The following is a 17,428-nucleotide window of genomic DNA, read 5'->3' as shown; positions in this document are numbered from 1 at the left end:
TTTGTCCTTGTACTTAATTTCTGGCAGCACAGTAGGATATTTGTGTATGTCCCCATGCATGTACTTAACCTCCACCCACTCTACCTTCAGCAATGCCCCGGGCCAAACCAGAGTTTGGTGGACCAAGGTCTGTGTGCACCCTGAGTCTACAATAGCCTGGTGTATACCCCTTACCACCTTACCACTATGCGTCCCTCGTGGACTGAGGGAAGGTGTCAGAGGGCAAAGTGATGGCAAAGGACCACTCCGCTGTTCCTGTCGGGAGTCCCTTGACAAACTGCTCGAGAATCATCAGATCCAGCAGCTGAGCCTCCACCTTTGTGTGGCCGGGCTTTTTGCGGCCCTATTCAGTACCCCAAGAAGTTTTGGTGGCAGTCCTCGGGCACATGGCCTAGGCCAGGGGTCGGCAACCTTTCTGATGATGAGTGCATCTAAAATTTTCCTCAGAAGTCAATAAATTGCAGTAGCAATTTATTGACTTCTGCAATAAATAAATAGCAATAAATTTAATAACGCTCTATATTAACAGTTACACACTATATAGAACCACTTTATAGAATTATATTTGTTGGCAGATGTTGGCAGCTGTCAGCGAATAGTTATCAGCTGTTTTGAAACAAAAAAAAAACAAAGACTTTTTATCTATAACAGCAAATACAGAAAATGCAAATGCTATTTATGGTCTCCTCACAACAATGATAAGAAAAATAAACTGGGCCAATATGGCATGTTTGTTAATACAGAGACACACATGTTAATATGATCTCTGGTCTCCCACTCAGAGACACAGGTCTCCGAGTGTCCAGCATTCAGAGGCTACCTGAGGACTCGTGTGAGAGAAAATCTGCTCACACAGACATGTAGAGCCAAATACTGTCAATAAGGCCTCTGCAATGTTCTGAAGACAGTTAAACTTGTCAGGTAGTGATGTCCAGCAGGTGAACATGCAGCTCCATGACCACGCACAGCTGTGGATTCCAGCTGCGTCCGTAGTTCTGCAAACTTTGACCCCACAGAGTCGAGCTTTTCAGTTCTATCAGCTGCATTTCGATGTCCTCTTTGTCGAGCCAGTTAATGCGAGACAAACCCAGCTGCTCATTAAAGCTTTCTGGTTTGATCAGAAAAGAAAACATTGGTCCATACGCCTGAAAGTCCCGAAAACACATTGTAAATTCTGTCTCGAGTCTACGGATGTATCCGTGTGTTTCCACGGTGCTGCGCTGAGCGAACAGCTGCTGAATCTTTTGAAGTGTTGGAATGTGGAAATTTCAACATTGCTTGAAAAAACTGCCAGCTAGCAACGTCCCTCTCACCGGTAGGCTAAGTTATTTTTAGCCAATTACAAGTTCCATCTGGTAGTTGGGGTTGTTAGCTAAGATACCGTCATTAAGAAGCGGCACAACTAATGTGTCTATGCGAGCTAATTTGCGATGTGCACCGCTGTCCCAGCCATTCATTTTTTAATGCACCTGCTCAGATTAACTCACTGCGTGTCATGCCCAGGGCTGGACTGGGACAAAAAAATCAGCCTGGGCATTTTGACTAGAGACCGACCCACCAGGTATTAAAGCCATAAAGCCTTTGAATGAAAACAAACGCTGTTGTGACAGTGATGTACAGTCTTGTTGGTATATGTATGATTTTTATACATTTTAAATCAGATAAAAACTTTGGTTTTTATCTGATTCAGATAATTATTTAATAAAAGTGAGACATTTTAAATGAGAATAAGAAAGAAAAGTATTTCTTTGTGCCCCCCTCTCCCTGTTAATGCCCTACCTGCCCCCCTGGCATAACTTTGCTAGACCCGCCCCTGCACAGTTGCCAGCTGTCAGCTACTTAGAAAAGGATCCTGGTGTTATTTGTCTCTCAGAAACAGTTCATAACTTCAACTCATTCATGTCACCTAAAAGGTAAACCTGTTTCTCCATCACCTGTTCAGCTCTGATGATTCAGTAAGGACATCTCCTGGTTTCATCTTCATGTTTCCCTCTCACCAGATAACCAAACCATATCATGACCAGCAGCTTTACAGCTGTGGCTCCAGCAAACAGCCGATCAGCTGATCATTGATCAGTTTCATGATTGAAGTAGCAACAGGAGTGGGAGGGGCAGAGAATGACAAAAGAAGAGGCAGCTCTGCAGCAAAGACACAGAGTAACTCCAGCTTTGTGTCTTTTTCTATTCTAGCTGAAGTCCGGGACAAACTGTTCCTTCTCAGCTCAATACGAAATGCGTAATATTTTCTCTGAATGCGGGACGATTCCGTTTGTATGGGACGGTTGGCAACTCTAATAATTAACCTTATAAATAAAGTTCACTATCAGTAACATCATAGCACCCACCCAGCTGTATAGAAACTCCATCATGCTAGCTAGCACGCAGTACGAGTTATTGCAACTGACTGTAAAAAGTCAACACAACGAAAATAAACTCCATCTAAACTCGGTTTATATCTGACCCAGATAGACTGCAGGTCATAACTTCTTACCTGAAGTTCAGTTCACCTGACACTCGGACCAGCGGCCGCCTCGGGTCTCTCCTCCTCCTGCCTCCCCTTCCCTCATCCACCTGCTGGCCTCAGTGGAAGCTGTGCCATAGCCACCACCAGAGTTATTTTTACACATCTGGCCAATCCACCACCTCTCATTGTTTATACCATTACAAAAAAAATCATCGGCCCATAGAAACGAAAAATCACAGTCGGCCCAGATGGCCAGTCCAGCTATGGTCGTGCCATCAGTTAACCCTTCGCGTGCCAGCTGTGGCACGTGTGCCCAGGGTTGCCGATCCCTGTTCTAGAGTTTTTAATTCTGCACCTGACCCCACTGCCACGTTAAGTCTTTTATTTGGTCTGCTGTTAGTGATGTCATGTTGCCTTAATGTCATATTATCTTCATACGAGGAGCAGGGTATCTTAATCTTATAATGTTACAACCACATTTGACTTGAACACATTTGACTCGAACTAGGGATGAAGTTGGTAATTAGTAATATTTTAGTTAATGTTACGTGTTAGCTGTTTCATTACAATCAGTTGAGAAAACTATATTTTGATGATGAAGGCAACAGCATCAGCCTTGAGTGTATAGTTTTCATTGCCACACAACTACCAGCAGAAATATATGCCTACAAGAAGAAAATGATCACACAAATAGAATTATAGTGTTAGACTTTAAAATGATAAACTGATATACACACAAAGCACTGTGCATAGTGTACTATAGATGTGTACTGTAGTGTTAATCTGCAGTTAGATCAGTTAAGGTCTTAGACTAAGGCTTGTTCATTGTCCATTGGGGTCACCTTTAAAAACACTAAGTACTCAATTACTGCATTTTTTAAGTGTGCAGAGTAGCTAAATGTGTTTTGCTGGTGTGGTTTCATGCAATCCACGCCAGTTTTACCGAGGACGATGATGATTTGAATTTTCATTGTTGTGAACAGATTCTAGCACCTTTTTAAAGGAATGATGTTTTCTCCTGACTTCCTGCTAACTGCTATGCTATCTGTAAGCTCTGCTTGTTTCTAATAAGATGTTCTCACTGAAGACTGTGTGGGTGGGCTTTGTTGCACAAGCGACTGCTTCGAGTGAATTAGGTGGCAGATAAATGGATTACTCACATTGTGAGGATGCAGTGCAAGGACTAATATGCCTGATTTGCTTTGCTTTCTGTCTTCATTTAACCTAGTGAAATTACTAACGTGACAGCTGTGGACTGCCGTTACTAAACAAGCTGAACTGTAGCACTGCTGTGATGTTTACTTCATGCTTCTTTCACTACTTTGAACCTCAACTACTTTGTCTCCACATATAGGAGGTACACGCAGAGTCCCAACCAGGTGTGCACTTTTTTTAGCTCTTTGATGTGCTGTGAGTAATTTCTCCTGGTAAATGGTTACAAAACTTATTAGAGCTTCATTAAAGCATAATAGCAGCTTTTGCATCATGGGATACTTGGTTATCCCGAGTGTGCTCAGATTACTAGAAACATAATAAAATGTTTATGGCATGATAAAACTGAGCATCAGTTGTGAGAATTCATTCAGAAGATGGATATCAGTTTTCATTTTGATCTGTAATTTCTTGTATAAGTGTCTTTGTTGTCACATACTGGAATAATGTGTCATATTACTAATATAATGAAATCTTAAAAATGGTGACATATGTATATATTTGCCCAAATATAGCTAATCTTGGCTTATGTTGTGCTTGCTTTCATTTCACTGGTCTTATATTCTTCTTAGATGTGACCCATCATGTCCCTTCACCACTACCAGATATGCTATCACTCATTCCACTGGCAGCAGCAGAAACCCATCCTGTATGTGAACTCGGTAGCCATGAACCAAAGAAAGGTATACTTCTGACAGGCTGTAAAATATTACATTGGTGCAGATGGATTAAAATGATCATCCTTCAGTATGATGCTAAGAATACACTGATCAGCCACAATATTGAAACCTATAATATTGATGCTAGTCTATAACAATGTTACCATGTTTCAGTGGTTATGTGACTGGTACATGCTGTTCGTATCATACATCTGATGCCAGCTGTCAGTTTCCTTGCACTGGAAAAATGTAATGTACATTACATCAGTCTTGATGCATGCTCAGTCATCCAGGTAAATCTCCAAAAAGTTGATTCTGTTCATCAGGACGTTTTCACTGGGAGAAATGTTTCGTCATCATCCAGGTGACGTCTTCAGTCTCAGCTGACTGCAGGTTTCAATCTTATAAACAGGACATTTACATAATGACTGAAACCAGCCCACTGAAGGAACAATGGGCTGGGAGGTCATTTCCTTCATCGTGATTATGCAAATTCTCATGACTATTGATCAACAACCACTGATCAATGGCCATGAGTCCCATTCACAGAGTTGGGGAATGGCTGCAATCACAGCATTGTAAGATGGTGACAGATGTACCCTTAGGCCCCTCCTCCATTCAGAGATGGTCTTTCCCTTTTCATGTAAATGGCCTCCTTGACTCCGCCCTCAAACCAGCGTTCCTCCCTGTCCAGGATGTTACATCCTCATCATTGAAAGAGTGTCCACTGGCCTGTAGGTGTAAATAGACTGCAGAGTCCTGGCCTGACGAGGTAGCTCTTCTGTGTTGTGCCGTCCTCTTTGGTTGTTTGGTTTCCCCGATGTATAAATCCTGCCAATCCTCCTGCACTTAACAGCGTACACTATGTTACTCTGTTTGTGTCGGGGGACCCGATCCTTGGGGTGGATCAGTTTTTGCCGCAACATGTTTTGGGGTTTAAAGGTCACAGATACGTGGTGTTTAGAAAAAATGCGTCTCAGCTGCTCCGATACTCCTGACACGTACGGGATCACTACAGGTTTTCGCTTAGTCATTGGTTGTCCTTCTCTCCTGGATCAGCTGGAGGTTTCTTTAGGAGCCTTTCCAGCTCTGACAAAAGTCCAGCTGGGGTAACCACATTTACTCAGGGCCTTCCTGATGTTCTTCTGCCTCCCTGGCTGCTGTGTCAGTGGGGATGGTGTTCGTTCTGTGTTGTAGTACCCTGATGACACCCAGTTTGTGCTCCAGTAGATGATGAGAGTCAAACCTCAGATACTGATCCGTATGTGCAGGTTTACGGTACACGTCAGCTTTTAGATGTCCTCCATTACTGATGGAAATCTCAGTCTAAGAAGGCTAACCTGCCACTGTTCATATCCTCCCTGGTGAATTTGATGTGTCGGTCCACCGAGTTAATGTGATCCGTGAATTGTGGTACATCCTGAGATTTGATTTTCACCCAGGTGTCATCCACATACCTGAACCAATGGCTTGGTGGTGTTCCAGGGTAGGATAGCAAAGCCCTCTTTTCCACTTCTTCTGTGTACAAATTGGCCACGATGGGTGAAACTGGGAGCCCATGGCACCCATGATTCTGCCTGTAGAACTGACCCTTGTATGTGAAATATGTGGAAAGAAGACGCAGTTCAAACACACTTGGTCGGTGCTGAGAGCGGTCCTGTTGCTGCAGTCAGAGACTGAAGAAGTCACGTGGATGACTGATGAAATGTTTCTCCCACTGATAACGCTGCGTCCAGATGAACAGAACCAACCTTTCGGGTACATTACACAACTTATCTATATAAAACTTTAGACACATAACACACTGATCAATAATTAGTCATTTGTTATCTTGTAATTAGCCAAACTAATGAAAAAAGGTCTGTTACAGTTGGGTAACGATGATGTGAATATTTGAGCGACGATGAGGTTGAAATGAGTTTAAGACTCAAAAAATGTGTTTTAAAGTGGACTTTTAGCTGCATCCTGTCCGAGTTCTCAATATTTTATGTTACATTTGTTTACAAATTGAGAATTAGTTCAGGACTACATGTTGTAAAAAAACATTTTAAAAGGCACAGTGTCTGAAAGTCAGAGCGAGAACCATCTAAAGTCTCAATACAGCAACACTGAGTTTGATTACCCTGACTCGTGTCTGCTCTCAGTCCTTTTGCACTGCAGGACAAATCCAAAAGACATAAGGATTGCAGATTCAGACTGGATGTGTATCCACTTTGGATCCAGCTTATTCTTTCCCAAAATGATCTGTATTCTTTATTTAAAATGAAAACTGTGCTGAAATATTTAAAATCAATGAAATCGTAGACTTTTTTGTTTGCCTTTCCTGATAAAACATGCTGTCCTGTATTTTTCAGTAAAATGTTGGGTAATTCGTGACCACAGAAAGTATAAAAACTGGTTTTCAATGGTTTTCATTCTTTTGTCACGCACATGCTTAACTGAGCGTGAGCTTACTCAGAGTTGAGACTCTTGGACTTGCTTACATAGTGTTACTCAACTTAGACTTCATGGTTAAACTGTTGTTGAATATGTTATTGAGTTTGTTGAAGATACTTCCTGGGGCTTCTTCCAGAGGCCTGGGACCTACCACAAAGCTCAGGCAACATACCAGGGGGATGCTTCCCTTATTCCATTTCCCAGATTATATCATTCTTTTTCCACAGAAAATGATCCCTATGACTGCTACCTATTTTATGACGTGGTGATTAAAAGTCTATAAATCTGTTGTAAAAAGCACAGGCAATAAATGCTGACGCAAATCTTAATTTAGTATTTTAGTGATAGAGCATAAAATAAATATTGTAATTCCAGAAAATTATCAGTTTGTATTTCTAAGGTGATGGCTGTACTTTAGAGCACTGCAACTGTTTATTGTCCCACAACCTGATAAAGAAGGTTTGTGACTTTGTCACAGATCAAAGTGAAATTAACATGCGTGATTCCACAGGAATTCTTGGTGTGTGTCCTGTGTTCTAGTAGCTTCAGTTTCAACAGTGTAACATAGACTCAGCAGCAGATTAGAATCAATTACAATATTTATACATTTTTGATATCACCAAGTTAATACATGCATGCACAGTTTGCATTTCAATGGTTGTAGTAAGATAGACTGAAGCAGCACGTATCAAATGCATTCCCCCAGCAAAAAATCTATATTGTACGTAAAAGCTTTTGTCACTGTAGTTGTTTCCTGAGCATTTCTGATGCCTTAGTTGTAGGGATACAATTGAAGAGTGAAACCAAATCAAAGGACAATATGATTTTATCTGATTCAGTGTACGTTTGTGGACAGCATTAGGGAACACACACATAAAGAAAAGTGTTATCACATGTGGTTATTCCAACTGGGTCTTCAAGACGCACAGGAAAGAAGGTCAGAAACCAACTGGGGAGAAACAGAATGACAAATGGAACGACACTGCCATCCCTTATGTAGCAGGTCTGTCAGAGAAACTCCAAGCACAACATCAACATCCCAATGCACTTCCGACACGGGCACACCCTTAGATGGAAACTAGGTCTGTCGAGGTCTGTGGAATTACAGACTGAGTGTGATGTGTAGGACCCAAATCCAAACGCTCGGAGACAGAATCATCTTAATAAAGGCAAACCATGATGATGACCCACGAACAAAAGACTAAGCATAAAATACAAAAAGAAACCAAAGTATATCAATAGAACTTAGGAACATAAACCATTTCTCAAAACCCAACTCTAAACACAGAAAGAGCCCGACCAGAAAGACCAGAACCATGACAGGTAATCCCAAGGACAAAACTCACAAACAAACAAGCTAAGCAGCATAGTGTATGCTGTGGGGTGCAGGGAGAAGTGCTTAAAACTTCTGCATTGGAGAAACTAAACAGCCAGTCCATAAACAAATTGCACAACATAGAAGAGCCACCTCAACAGGACAAGAGATAGCTGTACTGTAAGGATACAGGTCACTCATTTGAGGATGCCAATGTTTACACTTTGGATGAAGAAGACAGATGATTTGAGAGAGAAGTAATATAGACCATGCAGTCCTCAGATCCCTTCCCAGGTGCCTCAACCCATCAGTTGACCTTAGTATGTCACATGGTTTCCCGTGAAACCCCTGGTGTTAATAACTCATGCCTTTTTTCATACCCTGGCTCTTGTGATGACGCACATGATTGATAGTGGGTCAGTGACCCTCTTCAGGGTCAACCCCCACTAGTGTTTGAATACCTGGGACTTTCCACCATTTGGTTTTAGAAGTAAACAAGTCTTTTGGATGAGAGGTGAAAATCACAAAATTTCACAAAAGTCCACTGGCTTTGTTTCCAAGCTCCTTAGCCTACTGTGGCCTTAATGACTGAGAACCTACACAGACATATTGGCCTGTAGTGTTGTTCACCACATTCCCACTGAGCTCTTGATGATGGCTCTTAGGCACTTGTTCATCTTGTACAGTTCTAAGCATCCCAGGCATTGAGTCACAGGTTTTCTTGTAGTTGATGGAGATGTTGCACAGGTTGTTCAGTCTGATCTTGCAATCTCGAGTACCTGCTCTGTCTACTAGCAGCTGGTGTTTTTCTCCTGCTGGTTTCTGCTAGTTCCTTTCTGGGCTCATGTATTGAGCCATGTACCTGTTCATCTTAGCCACTATGACGACTGCAGGAGCTTTCATGAGGTGCTGAGGGAGGTTTTCTGTCATTAAATACAAAGAAAACTCTTCCAAATCAAGCATTAGAAGAAAATTCAGCAATATGAACTTTATTTGAACAATATTTATTGTCCAGTACATGTCCTAAGAGTTCATCTATGTCTTTCATTCCAGCTACATTTGCTATGAAGATCAGTGTGGAAAATGATAAGAAAACAGGCAAAAGTCATGTGGTGTCAGCTTCAACCATCATCCCAGAAACCATCCAAAAGAATGGGATAAAGGTGTATGATGATGGACGTAAGTCTGTGTATGCACTGCACCCAGGGACAACTAAAATCCATAGTGAAACAGTTGGAGAGATGACCCCTACCGAGGTAGAAGAGCTTCTGCATCAGGCCGCTGATAGGAATGTACCTACTGAGGTGCAGTACCATCTACCTGTCTATTCTGTGCCCTATATAGGGACGAATAGGCCATCAACACCAAGGAAATCAACTAAATCACTAACAAAAAACTCAAAACCCAGCCCCTTACGGAATGTAAACTCATTCAAAACTGGATCTCTAATCCTAAATGAGAAAAACCACTGCAGCCAAGGCCTGCAGGAACAAAAACCCCCAAACAAAACTCCTCTATCGATCTGTCAAGACTCGACTTTAAAAGTACGAAGAGTTGGAGAAGGGGCCAAACTGCACTCTCGAGAGCAGGCCAAGTGTGAGACCTTTCTAATACCACAGTCACACTTTAGCACCAAGTGTCCAAGAGCATTCGCCAACAGCACAACAGATACAAGCAGTCCAAACACAGCAGCTCTTGTTTCAGTTAAATTCAGGCCTGAAGGAATGCCTGGACCCAAAGAGCCAGTCTACAGAACATTAGATAGATCTAGTTCTTCACTCGTCCACCATAAATTTGATCCTGATCCCTTGCTAGGCACCTCAGGTGACTCTAACAAAGATTTACCCTCTTGTGCAGAAAATAATGTCTCTCTGAACCTTGTCAGCACTCTGCCAGGGGAGCTAGAACCCATATCAATGATCTTCATGGGCTACGAGAATGCTGAGGAAGAGGAAGACATTCAAGCTGAGTTGGTGATTATTGACAACAGTTCTGATAATAACGACAACGATGAGGATGAAAATGAAATCAACAGGGAAGAGTATCTTTTATACCACCCACAGGGGTACAGAAGCAAAGTATTTCAACCCAAGGTGCATACAGCTAAGGTCATAGAGCTCAGAGACATTACAGATACCTAAAGAGACCAGGAGGATTTAGGACTCCACAAGCCAACATTCATCCACAAGTATGGAAAGCACAGTCCTTATTTACAGGAGCGGTCAAAATGGAGACGATGAAGCTCAGTCAAACAGGAAAATGAGAAACTGAATTGTTAGGAAAAGAACTGGGAATAGAATTTGTTAGGTGATTTTTCTTCCCCAACATTTGTCTTTTTTTCTGGTGAATGTGCTCATGCATGCATTTTCTGCTGCCAAGCCAATGTAGTACTTCTCAGCCTGCCAATCTTTAATAATAATAAATTGTGATTCGTGCCATTATGAAACCTTAACTTCTCTTGAGTGATAGAAACACCTGATAGACTTTTTGTTTATTAGTAACTGTGCCACTGGAATTTAAATTTTATCATTCAGTTAGTTTGTTGCTTTGTAACTGAGTTGCATTAAATGGTACTGTGCTGTGAATCAACCTGTGCTCATACCTTTGATCTAAGTTCATTTGTTTGGTCAAGTCTATGTCTTAAATTTCTGATGGCAGTTATCTACCAAATTTCCTTGTTTCTAGTGCACTTTAGGAGTTGGAATGGGAAAGTCTGGTATTGGCGGGGCATAAACATGTCAAAATATTAAAACCTTTGTTGTAAAAATATTAAATATATCATTTTATTACGATGTCCGTCCTCATAATTTAGTCAGCTTGAACTTTGATTAGATGATTTCTAATTTTACCTTTCATTTAAATGTTTTCTGAATATCAAAAATATCCTTCCTTTGGGACTGCACCTGCTCACTCCTTTTTTGTAAATAGCCTTTGTGTTGGACTTCATATACCATGTTTTCTGCACTATAAGGCGCACCTAAAATCCTTTAATTTTCTCAAAGATCGACAGTGCACCTTATAATTGGTGCGCCTCATGTATGAATTCTGGTTAGGCTTACTGACCGATTTTATGTGGTACACGGCGCTCAAAAATCTATCAAAAAATGTTGTAGTATGACTTTGCTAAGCTACGAAGCCGCACCGCTTGATGGATTGTCTGAGCATTACGATTACCGTAGTCAGGAGCCTCGCGGAGTAATCTGGGTCCAAAACTCCGTCAGCTTCAGGTCCCAAAGTCAAACGAACACTGTGGCGCCAATGAGAGTTACAAACTGTCTAAATTCTTTCACCTTTAATAAAATGATCAGCGTTGCTGCTTTAGTTTAGTTAGCAGGAAGTTAGCTCGCGAGTTTCCACCTAAGCATGATATTGCATGTTCTGACTGAGAGATTTCTGAAACATTCAAACGTACAGCTCTGCTATCACTTCCAACATAAATGAAGACAGGAAACTAAACAGCAGTGACGTTTGTAGGGTTACTGAAGTTGGGCTAGCTGGTATATAATGATGTGCTACGTGACCGCTAGTGACACAGCTATGTTAGCATAAACACAGCCCGTTTCACAGTGTAGGGTTGCCAACCGTCCCTTAAAATACGGAATCGTCCCGTATTTAGAAACAAAAGTACGCGTCCCGTATTGAGCTAATAAGGGACGCACTTTGTCCCGTAATACAGTGACAATCAAAAGTAGTCTATAAATGTTTATGGAATTAACGCTTTGTTTGAAAACATAATTCCCAGCCCCTCTCCTGCTTTGTGACCAATGAGCTGACAGCACACTTATGACAATTCGAGTTTGACAATTCAGATTACCGCTCATCTCATTGGTCGAGGAAAGGTCGCTTACGGAGAAAATACCGGAAGACAACAGATGACCACAACAACAAGCATGGCCAACAGGGAAACAAACGCCGACACTGCGGTGCAAGTCTCGGACGACAGTACACCTAAAGCTGGGCAGACACTGTGCGATTTTTTCAGTCGCGTTATTCAGCTCCTGCTCAAACTGCACGATTGACTCACAGGGGTTAGAAGTTCATAGGTCACGATGCAGGTCTCACACTATACGGCCCGATGCTCTGATGCGACCTGAGAGCTCACACTGTGCCTCCATAACATGAAGGTTATAACAGAAAATCTGTCGCGCTCTCTCTCTGTCTTTCACTCACACAGACACACCACCACCATCAACTTTGCTAAATTGCTAACGAAAAACATGATCAGGCAGCTGTGATTGAGCAGCATGTAAATCCAACTATTTTCAGGGTTGTTGTGGTCGTGATCATTTTGTGATGCCACATGGAAGTTCTACAAGTTGTGCCTCCATCGCTTGTGTCCAGATCACACGCTGCACAGCCGTGCTGCTCCGTCTTTTTCACCGACGTTTATGTGTTTGCGCGTGAGCAGTGTGAGCGGCTCACGAGCGATTGATGATCGGGAGCTGCTCGAGGTGTTAATCGCTTCTCGTTACCCCACGTATACTACACGATGCACGATGAAGTAAGCACAGTGTAAGCCCAGCATTAGAGCAGCAATGTTTGTTCGCTCAGAGAAAGAAAAAAAGGCTGCAAAAGCACAGGGAGGAATGGGAAAAACACCTGGCTGGAAAAGTGCACGATAACACCTTTAAAGCGCACTGCACTGTGTGCCGGCGCACTTTTTCCATAGGCATGCTTCTAGTGGTGGGCACATGAAGAACATGAGGGGCGTGAAAGCTCGGGGAACCCTTAACCAATTTCTTGTCCACCAGGCCACAGCAGAAGCAGATATGGTATGTAAACACTGGTTTGTTGTTTAAACCCTCTGGTTAAGGTTAATATGGGCATGTGCAGTGAATATCAGCGCTATGTGGCCAGAAGTGTGATAATATAATTTATTTTGTGTAATAAACAACTGCCAGGATAGATGATTACAACAAATAGATGACTAATACATAAAAGTAATAGATTAATAATGATGATGAGTTATGATGCGTAATCATGGGAACAAGCGGGTTTTAGAAACAGGAGCAGCTGATTAGCATTAGAAAAGCTGAAATACTCAGCTGAAGCCAATTGTACTAAATGCACTATATGTGCACTGTTACAAGAATGTTTTTCGTTCTATTGTTTTCTATTAATTTATATAATTTTAAGTTAAGCAGGACAGAGTTCTTTTAAAGAAAGATTTACTTATATTCTCAAAAGTTAAGCATGACAGGCTTCTGTTTAAGAAAGAGACCTGTTTTACTGTGTTAATGTTGTCATTTTGAGCTAAAAATAAATGGCTAAATGATCATTTGTTTCCCATATGGTCATATCACAAAGAATATGCATCTGCTTAAATCAAATTCAAGTCAAATGCTTAAAAAATAATTTCACACACAAAAAAAAGAGCTACCACACTGGGAAGGGTGAAGACAACTGGGTTGCCCGGCCATGGCCACGAGGTGTCCCTTATTTATTTTTCAGGGACTTGGCAACCCTAGACACAGCTATGTTAGCATAAACACAGTGAAGCTGGAGGATGAACGCTAACTTTTTTCCTCTCGATAAAAGTTAACGTGAAGGTTCCTCATGGTTAGAGACAAATGCAATCGCATGGCAGGATGCTGTAAACGGACCAAACTTCAGTCAGGAGAACAACTGAGATGATCCATCCACAATACGAGGTTAGTCATTAATATACTGCAACAACATGGGAATAGAGCAGCTGCAGAGAATTCAACATTGATGAATCAATGGTACAGAAGTGGATGAAGCAAGAAGAATGAGTTGAGTAAAGTTTGACTTATCTGCCTGTTTTGTTTTGCTTGATGCACCTAATAATCCAGTGGGTGTGAGATATATATATATATATATATATATATATATATATATATATATATATATATATATATATATATATATATATATATATATATATATATATATCAGGGACTTGGGTAGCTGTACTTTTCTGCAACATTAACATTCTGTGCTGTAGAGCTCAGGTGGTAGAGCAGGTCACCTACTGACCGGAAGGTTGCTGGTTCAATCCCTGGCTCCTCCAGTCTGCATGTCAAGTGTCCTTGGGCAAGATACTAACCCCACGTTGCTCTCCGATGAATCCATGCTTGTGTGTGAATGTAGTTAGAAAAGCACCCAGTTTAGAGACAGTGCTTGTGAGAATGGGTGTGATTGGGTGAATGTGGCATGTTGTATGTATTTGAGTACAGAGAGTAGAAAAGTGCTATATAGCAATCAGTCCATTTACCATTCTGTCCCAGCACAAACCATTTGCCTCTTCCTTCTAAAGTTGATCATTAGCCCTCTGTTCTTGTTCACATTCAGATGCAGATGATTTCTCTAAGCACTGCTCCTGCCTGTCAATAGCACATGCAGCCACTGCAGAATGAGCACAGACTGAGCTGTACTGACAGTCTGAGGTGAAATGGAATGGAGACAACACAGTACCCTGTGGAGCTCTGAATTTCACATCACCAAATCACACACACACTTTTATGGTACTACACTGACACAGCTCATCCTCAGATACTGTGCCTGTCTGTCAGGCGCTCAGTGATCCATGAAATGGTGGATGAATTTAGAGAGATGTCCTGTAGCTTCTTCTCTCTCAGTATCAGTGGCTGAATGGTGTTTAAAAAAATCAAAGAAGGCGAGCCCCCCCAAAGACTAACCTCTTTGCTGCATCCAGTCACAGATTTGGTTTGTATGCTAACTGCAGAAACTCTCTAGATGTTTTCACCTGTGGTTTTAGCTGGGTCAAGAAATACACTGTGAGGGCAACTGGTGAATACTCATTAACTTCAGATGTTCCATTCTCTGTTAAGATAATCATGTACTGCTCCACTAATGTTGAGGTCGAATCTCTGAGCTGACAGAAAGTGCTAGGTACGGTTTTACTGCACCAGCAGTTTGGCGTCATTGTCAAACTGAAAAATGAAGCCGTAGCACGATGGAAAGCAAATCTTACTGTATTATTCTGTGTTTATACTTCCCCAATAACCACTGGCTCAAATGCAGCCCCAAACCATGACACAGCCTTTTTAACTGTCTCCTGACCTCCAACATACACATCCACAATTAACTGAATCAAGATGTCAAATTTGGGTTCATCACTCCATAAAACTTGTTACCACTGACTTTCATGAGGGTAATGCTCCAGTCTTCATCAACAGTAACAGGGTGGAGTGTGTACCATGGTTTAGATTCCATGGGATCTCCTAAGATCTATCAAGGAAAGCTAACATCACAGCTTTGTTGGATAAGGTCACTTTTCCTAAGAAGGCTAAAAATGCTCCCCCTACAGGTGCTGCCGACCAACTACAGCAGGGGTGTCCAAACTTTTTTCACTGAGGGCCACGTACATAAATATATAGGAGGGTGGGCCGCTTACTAGAAATTAGGTATATAACCTTAACTTTAGTGTATTAAAGTTAGAAAAATCACTTAAAAGTGGTCAAATGTGTTATATTGTTGAATATAATTAAAGCTGCCTTCATCACAGCTTTCCATAAATGGATCTTTATTGATTTATTCAGAAAAAGCTTTGGTAGCTCGTTCTCAGAACAGCCTTAGATTTCTTCTTAGACAGCACAGAGAAAAACAATGAAGATGGGACGGGTACATTTCAAGCCTGTTATTTAAGTTATTAGGCTCAGCAACACATCTATTAACGTTCGCTTCAAACGATTATCAACATTAACAGGCTGAACTGGACTTAATAACAGGAGTGCATCATTTTAGTAGATTATTCTGGTGAGTATCAGCTGCGCTGGGTATGTAAATCGGGCCATCCAGCTGTGGTGCTGATCACCACTCGTGCCAGAATTCAAATGTCACTTGATCGAGGAGCAGATGTGCATCAGATGAGATCAGCTGACTACGTGTGCGTGCGCTGTGCGTATAAAGAAAGTGTTACGCAAAACCAGGGTAGTGACAGAATCAATGCGCTTTATTGATATTTGAAGCATGTGTGCACGTGCATGCTTATTAACACACGGGTACTGTGGAATAGATTTTTAAAGCGCTCGTGCTCTCGTCCACTCCCTGCAAAAAAAATAGCAGCTGTGCGGCGTCTGTGGCGTCGGTGCTCTCATCACATGCGATGGAGTAAAAATCAAAAGCGCAGCTTCATCAGACAGTTGCAGTTTAATGTTGGCTGACGAGTTTTCAATGCGTCGCACGACTGGATTTCTGGACACGCTGACGTTGTTGAAGTTCTGCACTTTTTCCGGGCACATTATTTCGGTGACTTTAACGAGGCCGTGTTTGATGAGGTCTCCATCTGAAAAAGGCTCGCCATGTCTTGTGATGAGTTGGGCGACCTCATAGCGGCTATTGGAGCCTTCTCCTGGACCTTTTGAGCACAAAGAAATACTGTTGCTGACCCCACAGGAGAGCTACCCTTTGCTTTAATTTCTGCTCTGGCTCAGCACCAGTGTCGGATGCACAGGCCTGATGTTTGGTTTCATAATGACGTCGTACATTATCCTCTTTCATAACTGCCACAGTCTCAGTGCAGATCAAACAGACACACTTTGTCTTGAACTCTTTGAAGGAATCTTCACTCTCCCACCATGTCTGAAATTTTCTGCACTCACTTTCTACTTTTCGCTTCTTTGGTTCTGCCATGTTTAGTAACTTGGGGTAAATTTCTTCTGTGATTGTCCTTTTTGGTGGAGCAACTGACTTGATCAACAGCAGCTCCCCCTGGTGTTAAAACTAAGAAGTGCAATACACTCAAGCAAAAGTTGAAGTGCGGCCATATTCTATTTAATTTATAAAATGACGGGCCAATTAAAAATGGCCCTGAACTACAGCTATACCACAGAGACCTTTTTCATATCCTAACATCTTCACAGCAGCAGATCAGGAAACAGCTGCTTGGGTTAAGAGACTGAACGATTTCTTGACAAAATTTCTTCGCCGTGCTGTAAAAGACTCACTGTCAGTTTTGTAAATGCTCGATTGCAATTTGCAGCAGATTGCTGCTAAGCCTGGCCCAACCAGTTATTAGGTTTACGGGGAATCACTTTTTCCCACAGGGCCACGTGGGTTTGGATTTTTCCCCTTTAATCATAAATGCCTTCATTTAGAAAGTGCATTTTTACTTCTGGTATCTTTGTCTAATATTTACATTTGTTTGATGATCTGAAGCATTTAAGTGTGAGCAAACACACAAAAAAATAGGAACTTAGGAAGAGGGCAAACACTTTTTCACACCACTGTCCATCCTGGTTAAGAATTTGTCACAATGTTACTGGAGACCAAGGAGATGAGTAAGTATCTGGTTAGACACAAACACCAGGAAGCTTACTGCAGTCCTGGGGCCCGTTCTTCGTACCTCGCTTACTACAT

The 17,428-nt window shown here is 41.8% G+C and overlaps 1 protein-coding gene across 6 annotated transcripts in view; it reads left to right on the top strand.

Moving 5' to 3' along the window:
• palmdb (palmdelphin b) overlaps positions 1–17,428 on the top strand; it is an 82,896-nt gene that overhangs the window by 36,821 nt on the left and 28,647 nt on the right. Inside the window, exon 1 of one of the 6 annotated variants that reach the window (XM_086305296.1) lies at positions 9,232–9,265. The exons of the other annotated variants lie outside the window; for them this stretch is intronic. Coding sequence (XP_086161422.1) covers positions 9,254–9,265 — 12 coding nt within the window. The 5' untranslated portion in view covers positions 9,232–9,253. Of the gene's footprint in view, positions 1–9,231; positions 9,266–17,428 lie in introns of those variants that run through there. 6 annotated transcript variants of the gene reach the window in all.

The sequence above is a fragment of the Aulonocara sp. 'chitande type north' Nkhata Bay genome, linkage group LG9, assembly GCF_057382095.1.
Source record: "Aulonocara sp. 'chitande type north' Nkhata Bay isolate Kocher_YH1m ecotype deep benthic linkage group LG9, A_spYH_male_GT1.1, whole genome shotgun sequence".
NCBI classification, from domain to species: Eukaryota; Metazoa; Chordata; class Actinopteri; order Cichliformes; family Cichlidae; genus Aulonocara; species Aulonocara sp. 'chitande type north' Nkhata Bay.
The sequence above is the reverse complement of the archived record's forward strand: the minus strand, read 5'-3'. Positions and strand labels throughout refer to the sequence as shown.